At 40.8% G+C, this 15,553-nt stretch overlaps 1 protein-coding gene across 1 annotated transcript; it reads left to right on the forward strand.

The window, feature by feature from the left end:
• The first annotated feature begins 616 nt into the window (after positions 1 to 616).
• On the forward strand, positions 617 to 1,210 carry CUNH11orf87 (chromosome unknown C11orf87 homolog). Its single transcript, XM_023764916.1, has one exon. It carries the CDS (start codon positions 617 to 619, stop codon positions 1,208 to 1,210), a length of 594 nt encoding a protein of 197 aa, XP_023620684.1.
• The last annotated feature ends 14,343 nt before the right edge of the window (positions 1,211 to 15,553 follow it).

Below are 15,553 nucleotides of genomic sequence, written 5' to 3' on the forward strand. Positions count from 1 at the left end.
CGGGCGCAGGGAAGAGAGAGGCATGGATCTGGAAGCGGGGACGCGTTCCGAGGCGGCTGCGTGCCTGTTGTAATTAGAAAGTTGTGAAGGGCGAGGAGAGCCTGCCTTATCTGCTGAGCAACCCTCATCTCCGGGGTGCGGGCGCAGATCCCTCCCCCTGACAGCGGAGCGAGCCCGAAGCTGGCGGCTCTGGAGCGCGGCCTGGGGTGGGCGGGCGGGCGGGGGTCCTCCTGCTGCGGAGCAGGCGGGCAGGTCCGCGGAGGCAGTGTGCCCAGAGGGCTTTGCAGTGGCGCGGGTCCTTCCTCTCCCCGCACTCCCCTGGGCGACGCCCGGATCCTAACCTAGCCTGCTCTCTTTGCAGCCCGGTGCCTTGGCAAAGAAAAAAGGGCGCTCGGACACGCGTTCCAGGCGGGTCCGGAGAGCGGTTCCTGGGCGCCCTCACTCTCCTGACGTCTTGCTTGCCCGCAGTTACTCCCTCAGCCCTTTGCTCCTGCGCATCCGCTCCCACACCGGAGGCAGTTTTGGTTGGCGTGGGCTCCGTCCTCCCTCGGCCGGTGGGAACGGTGTGCCCCAGAGAGGAAGTCTGGTAGGCCCGGCCCCTCCCAGCCCAGCGCCCATGAGTGCCAGGGCGCCCAAGGAGCTGAGGCTGGCGCTGCCGCCTTGTCTCCTCAACCGGACCTTTGCGTCCCCCAACGCCAGCGGCAGCGGCAACGCGAGTGCCCGCGGCCAGGGCACCGGCAGCGGCACCTGCATTACGCAGGTGGGACAGCAGCTCTTCCAGTCCTTCTCCTCCACGCTGGTGCTGATTGTGCTGGTCACCCTCATCTTCTGCCTCATCGTGCTGTCCCTCTCCACCTTCCACATCCACAAGCGAAGGATGAAGAAGCGGAAGATGCAGAGGGCTCAGGAGGAATATGAGCGGGATCACTGCAGCGGCAACCGCGGGGGCAGAGAGGCCCCGGCCAGTGGCCAGGCCCCAACCCACGCAAAAGAAACCCGGCTGGGGAGGCAGCCCCGGGACTCCGCCTTCTGCGACCCCGCCAAGGCCTCCTCCTCCTCCTCCTCCTCCTCAACCCCAGGCCTCCCATGCCAGGGTCCCTATGCTCCTCCGCCTCCGCCGCCCGTCCCCAGTCCGCAAGGAGCACATGCCACCTCCTCCTGTTTGGACACAGCTGGCGAGGCCCTTTTGCAAACGGTGGTACTGTCCTGATTGTCTAGCCCCTCTCCTCCCCCTTCTTGTCTCCAGCATCATTGCAGTCCTCGCTGTTCCCCTCAGTCCCTCCTCTCACTTTTCTCTGACCTCTCCCTTTCCTTCTTTCCTTGTTTGCCCTCCCTTACTATTTCTCCTCCGCCGAGGCACTGTGCGGTATTTGTAAATATTGGGTAAGGAAAGTCTCGGAAGAAGAAATAACGCTGATAAGAATACTTTATTATTAATATTTATAGTAATTATTATAATACTAATAACACAATCCAAGCGCATGACAAATCACGTAATTTCTCATTGTCAAGGAAGGATGCGTCTTCCCTCTCCACCCTGCGCCCCCCCACAATAAGGAGGAGAAACCGCACATGCTACCAAATATATAACAGGTTTTAACCCGGAGCAAAGAGTGGAGGGGCCCCGTGTGTTGTACATAGCTGTCAGGTTAAGGTTCCCCTACCCTCCGCCCCCCAAGCTTTCACTTTCCCGTCAGATTCCCTCCCTTCCTCATTCCCTCCCTCAGCCAGGCTCAGGCAATAGTATATGATGAAGAAAACGTCTACATTAAGCGCCAGGACTACCAGAGGCCGCAGAGACAGTCCCAGAAAAACGTTATGACAGGTACTGCTCTCCAGTCATTCCTCTTCTCACTCCTTAGTTAACCATTCCCTTTTCCAGGACCAGGCATTTTAATTTACTTTTAGATATGCCCCTCGCTGGCCGAGCATAAGTACATTAAAAATCTTTAAATTAGTTTTTAAAAATCTACTGCTTCAGCTCTCTGCCCCACCCCTACCTGTACACCTTTGACTTGTGGCATTTTCAGGATTCGCAAAGGACCCGGGAGCTGTCCAGCCAGGTCTGGTGCTGAAATAGCCTCACAGAACTGGTTACTTTTTTTGGTTGTGCAGGCGAAGGAGGGGCTTTTTGGAAAGTGACTATTCTATTTTTTGTTGGTTTCTTTCTTCTTTTTCTACAACCGGGTTTGTGTGTACTATAGGTTTTCTTAATATTTAATATTGTATAAGTTACCTTTTTTTTGTAAAAAAACAAACAAAACAAAACTATTAGGTGATGTTCAGTACTGAAAGTGCAGTATCTAACCAACCAGAATGTTTCTGTTTAATTTTTAGGAGAAGTACACCTTTGTTATACATTTATTACATTGGTACCAAATACAGAAGCAAACTATAGTTCTGTTATACATCCTCCAAACTGTATATTCTTGTTCTAATTTCCAGCTGTTGGTATAATGGTTATCACTGGATGAGAAATTCAGTGGTGCAGGTCTGACTTCTACTGTTTCCAGAAGTGTTCTTTTGTATCTTACTCTGTAGTAGACTGTTATATAAATATAACACATATGTTTTTCTTTTGCAAATAACAGAAACAACCACAATAGAAAACAAAGAATGGATGTGCAGGAATGCCATCTATTAAAACATGGCTAATATTTAAACAGTGCCTGTAATCCTCCCTGCATGCAATTACCACCTGGAGGCAGTAGTGTGTATGCTTGCTTGTACTGTATGTGTTTGGAGGTGAGACTGGTGGGGATGTTGGGCAATTTGGATGACAGGACATGTAAATTTCAAGAGAAGTTAAGCCCAGTAACTACTTATAGGATAAAAATATTTGCAGCTTGCTTACTTAGAAATCTGTGCTTGCATTTGAAATGTGGCAAAGGAAGTGTTCTCTTTCTCTTTATGAGTCTGGCTTACCTAACTTCAATGAATACATGAAGAAAGGTTGAAAAACACGGAGAGTGAGAGAAAAAGATTAATTGTTGTTGTTGTTTTTTTTGTTCCCTCTCCTGATGCCAGAGAAGGCAATCTATGCTAGTAATGGAGTCCACCCATGGTTGCTTACCACTTTTTTTCCCCTGGACTGATGATGGTGAGAGCAGAACATATTACAATCTTAATTATATGCAGTGACATCCCTTCTTGGAAACCAATCCTTGACAGCTATTCAAACATTTGGAAAACGTATGAGTGAGAACGTTATACAAAAAGCTCAACCAAAGGAGTCCTTACTAACCTGCAGGGTATAAAGCAACAGTGCCCCTAAGTGCATCCCCTCCCAAATAATTAGTAGTTCTAGATTCTTTGTCCCGGTTCCAAGCATATGTGCTTTTTCCCAGAGAAAAATATTACCTCTGAGGTTAATTCGCCCAAACTCAGTCTGCATCTTTTATAAAAAATAATTAAATAAGCTTAATTTTAATCACCCATTAGATATTCACTCAAGTCCTTTCCTAAAGCACAGAGGATCATCATTTAAGCATGCCATGTGGTCATATTAGGGAGACCAGGTATATAATCTTTGGATACAATATATTAAACAATGAACCAGATTCTCTCCAGTGCCTTAGTCACTTCCTAGTATAAGTAAAAGAGTGCATTAACTCCCTCAGGCCACTAGGAAACCCTTTAGTGCATCAGAATTATACGTTGTACATCAGAAGGACTAAGGCACTGTGTAGAAGAAAGTCCATTAATATTTGTAGTTCACCCTCATCTGGTTGTAGCTCTTTAATACCTTATTACAGAATGACTTTTGGATTTGAAATTTGAATAGAATCAAGGACTCAGAAGGGAGCTTCTTCATTTCCATTGAACTCCACTAAGTGCATGAGCATTACTTTCTACCCCTTATTTGGTGCACTCTTTATAGTGAATAATTTCCCATTTTATTAAAAGCAATAAGATGTTCTGTTGTGAGCAATGCTGGATGATGATTCCATTTCCTTGGTGCTGAAGCCACTCATACATTCTTGCCTTATGAATCATAGTGCATTCAAGGCATGCAATAATAATAATCCCCTTCCAAGGAGCAGCCTGTAGACTCCAAGGGTAATTATGAAATTGTCCTGTGTAATTTACCTCCAAAGGAATAGAGGAAACAGAAGAAATGATAGCATTATGAATGTTGTTCTTAAAAAATATCTTGATATCGCTAAACATGGGCACACATCCATAACATACTCTTATTGGGCACCTTTAAATTATGTGTGCCTTTCTCCATTAATTGACTCTGGTTTAATATTTTTAATACTGCTGTGTGTGAAGATGATGTGGTTTGTGAGTCAAATTTCATGCTGAGTTTAATATTCTCAGAACCTTAAGCTTCCAGCGATATCACTTGAGACTCTTTATGAGAGAGAGAATTACCTGAAATTCTAGTCATGCCAGTCCCACCAAATTATTGCAATAGGCACATATCCAAGCAATTTGCACAGATCCTGTTTAAAGTATTGCTTCTTATAAGAGCTCAATTGACCATCTAAGGAGTTTGGGATGTATAAACAGAGCATTTTGGATTTCATTAATATAAAACAAAAGACAATCTGGAAATAGCTAAATCTATCTTAAAGATTTTATTCACTGATGTCCCGTCAAACTAATTGCTTCAAATCCCTATAGATATAGCTCAACTTCTGCACTTGCTATTCAGTATTAATAAGGTGGCATGCTTGATTCTTATTGTTTTTAAAAATGAAAAAAATTGGAGAGAGAATACCATTATGTCAACTGTATGGGACTCTGAATCTTAAAGATGTAGATGGATATAATCTTCTTTAGAATTTATATACACCCATAGATATGTATTTATATATACATACATTTTGTACAAATTTAAAATCGACTTTTTGTATTCTCTTTTCTGCCATTACAAGAATGAGATGGAAACCAAATAGTTATTCCATCCTCTTATCCAGAGAGGATACTGAGAAGTCAGGTATATGCATGTACTTATTTCTCTGGGGTCAAATCTGAATGCCTTTCTCTTTATTTAATGAAAGGGGAGAGTTCTGGTTGGCTTGGGAAATTGGTAATTAGATAAGCTTCCTTTCATAGGTAGTGACTCAAGTTTGCAATGATAATGAACTTGTGACCATATCTATGTGGTCTTAATATCTAGGTGGAAAGCAAAAAACATCTAGAAGAGGTTTAGGACCACCTAGACCACAAACCTGGATTGTTGCTCGATTTTCTATTTTTAATCTATATGTTGTGTGGAAATAAAACATATCTGCATAGCTAAAGGTAAAGTAAAAATATGACCATTATATGTTTAGTTTGATAAGTAGTTTTTGGAAAATATGGATAAATTAGCTTTAAAAACTTTGGCATCTGACTTTTCCATCATTTCTATTTATATCAATTGAATTAATTAGATAATGTTCAAAATTCTATTTTTTTTCATTGTGACGACATATGCTTTCAATTCTTTTCTGTGGCTGACAGTTGAGCAATGCTAGCTGATATTATGTGGAACTTGTAGGTTAAATTAGAACCAGAAACTTTCATCTAATCTGGCCAGACTCCTCAAGTTCACTTTGAATCTGAATCTGAAAAGCCACTTATCTAGGCCAGCCTCTGTTGAAACTAATAATTGTGGCTTATAGATATTTGGTTCACATAAATTGATTGATTTATAGAGTGGTATTTAATCATTGATTGAATAATAATTTATCCTGATTCTGATTTTTTTTTAGTTTATTTGATAGCATTTGAGAAATAACTGATGGCTTAACATCAATACTTATTAATGTCACCAACCTAATAATACAATTGGTGCCATGTAGGAATGCTTAGCTAAGAATAAGAATTTAATTAACTTTAATCGGGGACAATGTCTTATGAAGTGGTTCTATGTGAGGCAGAGACTTGTGACTTAATTGAGTTGTTTTTATAGAGAGATTAACAATAGTGATGACAACAAGAACAACAACAGAAAAACTGATTTTTGAACTCGAATATATCTAAGAAACAATAATAAAACAGATATTAGAATTCATGGAAAATTTGTTTTGCTTTTCTATCAATAAAAAGTTTTCTTGTTAAATGGCTTTTTGGACACTTTCCTTATTAACTTAATGTATAATATAACAGGATTACAAAAGTACTCACTATATTACCCTCAGATGCTCAAAGGAAGTAGTTTGTTTTTTTTTTTTAATTCTATCACTCATCTGACCTTCTTCACAAACCAATTGCATGTGAGAAACAGGCAGTGTCTAACTTTTGGTATAACCCAATACACTGAGTGCAGTAGAATTTAACAATCCTTTTAGGCAGATGCTTAGGCTCTTTAGGTTGTATCCTTAGTCTCCCAGATTTCCTCTTTCCCTGCCTGCACTTCTCTAATATAACCAGCTGTATAGGGAAAGGATATAGTTGACATGATTTTGTGGCAGTTAGGGGAAAAGAAAGGGTCTCAGATTCATATATATTCCTATGGATTTTAGCTGAACCCTGCTGAAAAGCAGCTGGTTGGGACTGCTCCATAGTTGGTCTATCCAGCTTTTGTGCTGACATTCACCACTTCAGTCTTGGACCCCGGACCTTTGTCCTGGTCTAAAAGTCATCATTCTTTACCTCCGCCCCCCATTGACCTCTCCCAGCCCAGACTTTCACCCTCCTATTGTCTGTGTCCATTGGTTATACTTATACGCATACAAAGGGGGACATATGTAATATTTTCAACAATAAAAGTAAAAAAAAAAGAAAATTAAAAAAAAAGAAAATAAATTACTACTTGTCCAATACTATGCTGATTGCTGGAGGAACTAAGAAATAAACTGTGCAAAAGGAAAAAAACACACACAAAAAAACCATCATTCATAGGAATCTATACATCTTTCCCCCTGCAATCTCTAGGTCCAGCATTGCTTTCACATTTTGTCCCCTTCTTATAGATATAGGAACTTCTGTGTGCCCTGAATACCAGGAACCTACTCTTGCAAGGCATGCGTTCTGGCTCAGGATCATCCATCTATCTACCACCCACTGCCACTTCAGTTCTGCTAGCCTTGCTCCATGTCAGCTAGTGCCATGAAGAATTTCTTCTGAGGTTTTGTATTCCCATTGGGGGAAGGTTGCCACTTAGTCCTAATCCTTGGGCGTATCCAAAGCTATTTAGATGTTTGTGAAGCACCACCCCCTTCGTCTTGACTTCTAAATGTGTGTGCAGAAGAGAAGCATGAAATCCTTAACAGCTGCCTACCTGTTTTTCTTTTCTGACTCAGTTTTTAAATAAAAATTGTCCCAGACTGCAACAATCAGATTTTCCTCTCACTGCCCCCTCCTTTTTTTTTTTTCCCTGCCTGAGACTCCTTCTACTATATAGTTACTATCCCACTTCTGCAGTGGACTCTGTCCCCTTGTTTCTAACTTCAGCCTGTCCAACAAATGGCAGTTGGGCAGGATGTAAGGAGACAGATAAGTTTATTGATAGGGATTCTAAATTGGGAGATATTTCAAACATGTAATGCTAACATGCTAAATTTTGTATTCCTGCAGACCAGGTACACGTGATTAAGGTACTACCCCTCCCTTTTTCTCTTAATTTATACCCAAGTGTAGCTAGCAAATCTGGGTCCTGATGGAATCTTTTATTTTATATCACTATTTGGTGTGCAAGAGGGTATATAGTCTTTTCCCAATCCTGGCCAATTGCTTCACCCTATCCCCCACCCTCTAGGAACTGCAGATTGTATGTTGAAAATGTTTCCTTGAGCTGGGATAAACATCTAGTGGATGTTCAGTCCTGGAGTGGAGATGAGCAACTATCTCTATCTAAAGGCAGCAGGAACTATGGATTAGTGCTCAACCCAATCTCTAACTGTGGCCCTTTTTACTTCCAGAAAGTAATTATTCTCTAACCTCACCTCTTTGGCTTAAGAGAGAGATGGGTATTCACTTATCTTGCTCTCATAAGACTGACAATGAAGCTACTAGCTGACTCTTGGATCTTCCTGGGTGGACTAAATTGACGAACTACTAGCTGGGTGTTCTCTTTCTGATTAGTTGTTTAAGTCCAATTTCTTCTTGCACAAATACCATCTCCAAATATGTCCCAATCTTGAATTGATGCTGATAGTTTTAAACCTCCCTCTGAGAAGTTAGCTCTACTTTTCAACCTTTACAGACCAAGAAGCAAAGGGGATTTAGTGTTAACTTCTCTACCTTATGCTCACCATCTTTTATTTGCATCTGCAAATCCCCTCTTGGTCATGGCCCACTCACGAATTTTAATTTTAGCCTAGAGGTTTATATTCATTCCATGGTGCAAAAATTTGCTACACCCAGGTTCTAAAGAGTTCTGGGAAACACCCTCAAATGCACAAAGATGGCAGCAATACTCACTTTCACATACAGATATTCAAAGCAAACGTGGCTTCTCCATTTTCCTATAATTCATCTTCTCTTTCTGTTTTCTCTCTTTCCTCTGCTCCTTTTCAAGGCAGTGTCTGGTTATGACTTATGTTATCTACGAGTGGAAGAAGAGGAAGGTTCCTCAGAACTGTGCAGTATTAAAGGGATTCTTTCTGATTTGGGCTACAGAGCGGCCAGTCGGGGAAGCAAGTTCCAGCTAGTACCCACCGCTATAGCCTACAATCCTGGGCATTTTATTATTTATTTATTTTTGTTAATCCTGGGCATTTTAAAATGTAGTCCCGAATTCTGAATCTGCAATGGCTTTTTTGTTCCAAGTGCAGGATTTTGCTGTTTTACTGTGTTCTATGCTTCTCTGCCCTCCTCCCTCTCCTCTGGGACAAACGGGCACCTCAGAGTCCCTTAGTACATTCTCCTCAGACAAAGGGAAATAGGAAGCCTTCTAGCTGCCTAGTGCCCACCGTCCCAGTGCCACTGCCTTCCTGTAGGAGGGAGAGTACAGTAGCTCTTTGTGTAAAGGCTCCCCCTCCTGTGGCCAGGGAGATTTCCCAAAGCACCTACTAGCCTCCAAGTCCTCAGGCTCTTTGATCCTATCAGAATTCTTATCAAAGGACCCCCTTTATTGTTGTTTGTCCCTGAATCAAGGGTTTTGGGTAGGCAAGAACTTTGAAATTTACCACCCTTAATCACTATTTGATTCTGTTCTTCCCCCCAAATTACCCAGGACTGGAAAAAATAGACTTTCTATGTGGTTCCTTAAAGATCTCTTCTGGTAAAAACCAGTCAGGAAGGGGTAGATTTTGGACTTTTTGCTTTCTAAATGCCATGTCCTATACCAGGGGTCCTCAACTTTTTAAACAGGGGGCCAGTTCACTGTCCCTCAGACCGTTGGAGGGCCGGACTATAGTTTTAAAAAAAACTATGAACAAATTCCTATGCATACTGCACATATCTTATTTTGAAGTAAAAAAACAAAACTGGAACAAATACAATATTTGTATTTGCATGTGGCCCACGGGCCGTAGTTTGAGGACCCCTGTCCTATACCCTCACTCCAACCTCATACCTAAGTCTGAAAATGGAGAATAGAGTGTGAAAAAGTGATTGACCTACTGATAAACATAGGGGGGTGCTTCCAAAATATTTTATTAGTTACACTTGTTTACGCATAAGTGGTTATTGCAAGTTGAATGGCAGGAAGTCAGTGACATCAGAAAGACACCATCTTCTCCTTCTATTTGCCACTGTGTAAAGTTCCAACTAAGCTCTTAACTAACAAAGGAGCTTGGTTCCGGTAGTTTAAGTTGTAGGTCCCTGTCAAGAGAGATCACAGGTGCCACCAGTATTTTGTGCTTCAGTATGGAGCAGTCTTCTAGAGATCCTGTGATAGAAAAGACTGGAGGAAGTATAAGTCCCTAAGTTCCAAAGGGCAGCCATCATCAGAAGAACAAAGAAAGGAGAGGCTAGAAGACACACTTCTCTAGCTTTGCCCTGTGGGTTGGACCCCCTCCACCAGTCACAGTGTATCTTGTGGGGCACAAAGTGTGGTGAGAATGTGGCCATGACATGGCAGGATTATTTGCAGGGTCTATTGAGTGAGTCCTATCTGCGACTCCTAACTCCACTCCTTTACTCCAGTTATATGGCTCTGTTTTTCAGTTGCCTGCAGGACCCACTGTTTGGCCACATTCCATAGCTACTGGATTGACCACTGATTGCTAGATTTAAAAAAAAATTGGTTGATGAGATGATCCCTTTTTCATGCCTCTGACATTTGAGAGTTCATTCAGTAAACAGATACTCATTTCAGAGTGCAGTATATGCTAGCCAGCCATCATCGGGGGTGCCACAAATACAGCAGTGAGCAATATAGGTAAAATGTTCTGCCCTCATGGGGATTTAGTTGTAGTGAAAAGAGACAAAAATAAAACATTTAAGTTAATTAAGGAGTATGTTATAGAGAAAAGTGCTATAAACACAATAAAGCAGGAAAAAAGAATGAGGAGTGTGCCAGAAGAGAGTGTTGGAATTTTTAAAGGGTGGTCAGAAAAGGACTCACTAAAAAAATATTTGAGCAAAGACTTGAAGGAACCATACATCATATGAGTTAGTTGATTAAAAATTATTTGGCTAGAAGGATTTGTTAAACTGGTTTCACCCAAGCCCCTAATTCTGTAAATGAGCAAATAGAGATTTTGGTAGGGAGAAAGCAAAAAAAAAAAAAAAAGATGCTTGCTGAATAATGAATGTGTCAAGCACTGACTACCCAAGTAGGGAAGAGTGGTAAAATCTGCCCCTAACCTTGAGGAGATTATAGTCGAATTAACGGATAAATTTCAATTATGTTCAAGTGTATAAATAATTATATGTAAAAGGTACTTTGAAAGCACAAAATAAGTAATAACTAAGTGTGTAAAGGGAAGCTAGAAAATGTTTTCCAGAGGAGTTAATACTTTAGTTGGGTTTTAAAGGGTGAGTAGTAGTTACCACGAGGGGGAAAAAAAGTGTTTTAGGCAGACAGAAAAGCATGTCCAAAAGCATAGAGGTAAAAGTGTTGTGCATATTTGGGGAATGTTATGATATTCATATTGGGAGAGACTTAAAAGAAGTATGCAAAGTTAGAAGTAAGCCAGATCATTAGCCCTTCAAGTGTAGCTTTTGAGAATTTATCTTTTGTGGTCAATGGGGAGCCAGTGAGGAATTTTGAATATACTAGAGTTATAGATTTGGATTTTTAAAAAGATAACTCTGGCAGCATCGATGCATAGAATAGATGCAATGGTGGTTGCAGAACTGGATGTAGAGACACCAGTTAGAAAGAAACTGCAGTAATCTTGCAATACATGATGAGGGTTTGAACCAATGTGGATGGGGATGAAAAATAAGGATATATTCGACAGCATGTTAGGTTATGGAATTGATGGAGTTGGTGGTTACTAGATACATAGTGTGAAAGAGAGAAAGCAGAAAGAGGAGAAAAGGGCAGCATAGATTTATGCTTTCTATTTTGTGGATTAGGGCAACTCTGCCCTGGGTCCTGCTTAGCTGTCATGACTTGGGGACAGAGTTAATCATTAATAAGAGGGAGTACCAGTGGAGGTTTGGGTTTTGCTGGCACAGCCTGAATGGGTTAGACCCAGGCCATGCTTAGACTGTGGTGAAGCTTAGCTCTATGGAGCAGCCTGCAATTTGGCATTTGAGCTTCAAGGAATGGCACCATCACTAATATGTAATTTCTGAATGAATCCTCATCATCTGTCAAGTTGCAGGAGTTTTCCACATATCTAGAACTATGTGTGTTCTGACATTAGCTTTTAGGCCAAGTGTTATAGTTCTGAGACATGCCTGCAGAGAATTATGAAGTAATATGGGATCTACTATAAACCATGCTTGACTCATTGGAATCGAGAAATGATCAGATAGATAACGTTGGCAGCGATAAGAATTGATATATTGATGAGAAGAAATCCTAGGGTATTGGTGAATTTGTTGAAAAACCAATATAACTAGGATTAAAGGGGAAAGACCCCAGTTCAAATCTTGGCTCTGCCATTTGGTAGTCATGAGATCTTGAAAAAATTCTTTAATTTTCCATGCTTCAGTTTTATGAAGTTTTGTTGTGTGGATTAAATGAGAAAATAAATTCAAAGGTCTACCAATAGTGGGCAATGAATGTATGGCAATTCCTATTTTTAATCCTTTATGTGGATTGGGTAGAAGAGGAAGAGGGTAGTTTTCTGTTAGATTATTAGTAGCAAGAGAAAAAAAGTCAGTTACCTACAAGGGAGTACCCATACGACTGTCAGCTGATTTCTCAACAGAAACTTTGCAGGCCAGAAGGGAGTGGCAAGAAATATTCAAAGTGATGAATACCAAGAACCTACAATGAAGATTATTTTATCCAGCAAAGCTATCATTCAGAATTGAAGGTCAGATAAAGAGCTTCACAGATAAGAAAAAGCTAAAGGAGTTCATCACCACCAAACCAGCATTATATGAAATGCTGAAAGGTATTCTTTAAGAAGAGGAAGAAGAAAAAGGTAAAGATAAAAATTATGAACAGCAAATACATATCTATCAACAAGTGAATCTAAAAATCAAGTGAATAAAAAATATGATGAACAGAGTAATCTGGTGAATATAGTAGAACCAGGGGTGTGGAGGTGCAGGAAGAGACTGGACAAAAATCGTACACCTATGGATGAGGACAGTGGGAGGGGTAAGGGCAGAGAGTGGGGTGGGAACTGGGTGGAGGAGAGCTATGGGGAGAAAAGAGGAACAACTGTAATAATCTTAACAATAAAAATTTAATTAAAAAAAAACAAATTAAAAAAAATAAAAAATAAAAAAATTAAGTACAAAAAAAAAAGATTATTAGTAGCAACCTTATATTCTTTGTGCTCTAAAGTCATGTTCCAGTCTCTAGAAAAGTGCCTGGCACATGGTAGTTATTCAATAAAAATGTGAATAAATGAATTTAAAATCTATGGACCCATGCCAGATGAAGTATCGTGATACTACCATAGGAGTCTAATCAGAATCATACCAGAAGCAGAAAAGCGAAAATCATTAGGATATTTGTGATACTCATCAATTTCATTTGACTTTCAGATTGCAGTAACAGTAGCTTCTTTGGAATCGTTGGCATTTTCCAATAACTTATATCTTCAAAGAATGTGTTGCAGATACAGTGCTCCCCACCACACACTATCCTTACTCCATCCTTGTCTGCATAGCCCAGCAAAGGACCTGAGCCTTAATACCCCCCCTGGCTGGTACAGGAACAGTGAGTCAACCGTAGGAACTGAGGCCTAATTTGTTGAAGGAAAAGGGTCAGGTAAGTGATCAGTCACCTGGCATTTTCTGGATTCACCAAATCTTCTGCAGTGGGGGGAAATGCTGGAGAAGGTAGGACCCAATCCTTTCAAAGAGATTATGACTCAGGGAGACAAGATTTCCAGAATGAAACAATACAAGCAAAATCAAGTTGAAGTGGCAATTACAGTTAAATAATAAGCCAAGATGAATGAATACAAACTGATCACTGTATAATTATTCATGTTCAGAAAAGGACCCATAAGATTCCACTTATATTTAGACAGAGAAATCTGGGTCAGAAAGTAAGATTTGGAGTTCAGGCTAAGAGAAGCCTAGGCTCTATTCCTTTGGACTACAAAGCATGTTGCTGTCCCTCTACAGCTTTATGAACAGTATGTGCTCTGGGCAGAATTACCGTAACCCCATTATTCCTCTTTTTAATCCTTCAGCTACTTCACAATGCTCTCATGCTCTCCATACGGCTCTATGTTCCACTCGGTGCTCTACTTCCACTTGAAGATTGTTCCTCTTCTTCTTTTTCTTTATTTTTTTGTCTAAAGTTTTACATATGTCTCCTTTTTCCCCAATTGACCCTTCCCCCCCACACACACCCCAGTCATTCCCACCCCAGGCAAGCCCCCACCTTTCCCTCTTCTTATGAGGTTTCTGGACTCAATTCTGGACTCAATTCCAATGTGTGGAGGGAGGGGTTTCCCACACCACTAAGAGTATGACACAATTTATACTGAGGCACAATTCTTGGATCCAAGCTGGATGTCCTATAATTCAAGTCAATTCTGACACTGTCTACTGGAGATAGCATTAGATTCCACAGGTAAAGGGCTCAATCACACAAAACTGTGTCACCCCTACTTCAGATGGCAGTTGAAGTTTGGGTTGTTACCTGTGTTCCTGAACCACTGACTATAAATTGGAGGTTCCCATGACACCCTCCTTGGGTTTGATTAATTTGATGGAGTGGCTTACAGAACGCAGAGAAATATTTTACTTACTAGATCACTGGTTTATTATAAAAGAATATATCTCAGGAATAGTCAGATGGAAGAGAGGCATGGAGCAAAATTTGAGGAAAGGGCGTGGAACCTCTATATCTCTCCAGGTGTTCCACTCTACTCAAATATCCACGTGTTCACCAACCCAAATTAATCTGAGCCCTGTTCTCTAAGGTTTTTATGGGGGCTTTATTAAACAGGGATGGTTGATGAAATCATTTACCATTGCTTATTCAACTCTATATCCAGCCCCTCTCCCCTCCTAGGAGGTCAGGAGGTGACAAGGAAATTTTCCACTTTCTAATCTCATGGTTGAATCTACTGGCAACCAGCCACCATCCTTAGGTGCCTCCTCATTAACATAACAAAAGGCACCTATGTCACTCTCACACCTTAAGAAATTCCAAGGGTTTTGGGAACTGTGAGCCAGGAAACTTGGACTAGACTAAGACCAAATATATATGAGAAATATGTTTGGTCATCTAAATGACCAAACACATATCTTTCTCTACATTACTAACTGCATCTCTTAAAATCATACTTTCTACATAGATCATTGTCTCTCTCACAATTCAAAATGAAAGTGTATTCCTGTCATAATATTATCTATGACCTATTATTTTCCTTCTTAGAAGTGAACGCTTTACAATGTTGAGCATGTATATTTAGTATTAATCACCAACAATGATTATTAATGATTTAAGATAACATTCTCATTTTCATAGAAACTTATAAGGCTTTGGGTAGAAGGAGAACTTTGGGTTCAAGAGGGTTGATCTCAGTACCCTTACCATCCTCCCAAGGGAGTAGCTACCTATCTAAATTTTCCCCCAGCAGGCAAGATCCAGGACAGATTAAGACCTGTAGAGGCAGCAGGCCTTGAAAAAGTGTGACTTCTTAATTTATCCCCATATTGTGATTTAATATAAAAATAATACAAAACTGTAAAATAAATAAATCCATGAATAAAGTTGTGTTTTGTTGTTTTGTCATGGCAACTATTTTAATGCTTTGTTAAAATAATTGTTTTTATTTTTTCACATTCAGACTGCCTGATAGAAGATCTAGCCAGCACCAAACAGACCCTAACAGAATAATTTGGCAGCTTAATGTGACCTCTGTAAAGGCTAACATCTTGGATCATGACTGAGGGGCTGTCTGTGGAAAGTTAATCAATAAACCTTTTATACCTGCTGGTGTTGGTCCCCGAGGAAGGAGTGCTTTTGTATTCACACTGATATGGTCCTCCTATGCAGGGAGGAAACACTGGGACCACAGGTTTGTCATATCTGGTGGCACTGCTTTTCTACACTGTCCCTAAGGTTTGAGAGTCA

The sequence above is a fragment of the Myotis lucifugus genome, unplaced genomic scaffold (genome assembly GCF_000147115.1).
Source record: "Myotis lucifugus unplaced genomic scaffold, Myoluc2.0 scaffold_362, whole genome shotgun sequence".
In the NCBI taxonomy this organism is placed as follows: domain Eukaryota; kingdom Metazoa; phylum Chordata; class Mammalia; order Chiroptera; family Vespertilionidae; genus Myotis; species Myotis lucifugus.

Coding starts and splice junctions, on each gene's coding strand:
- CUNH11orf87 (XM_023764916.1), top strand. CDS start 617: ATGAGTGCCAGGGCGCCCAAGGAGCTGAGGCTGGCGCTGCCGCCTTGT.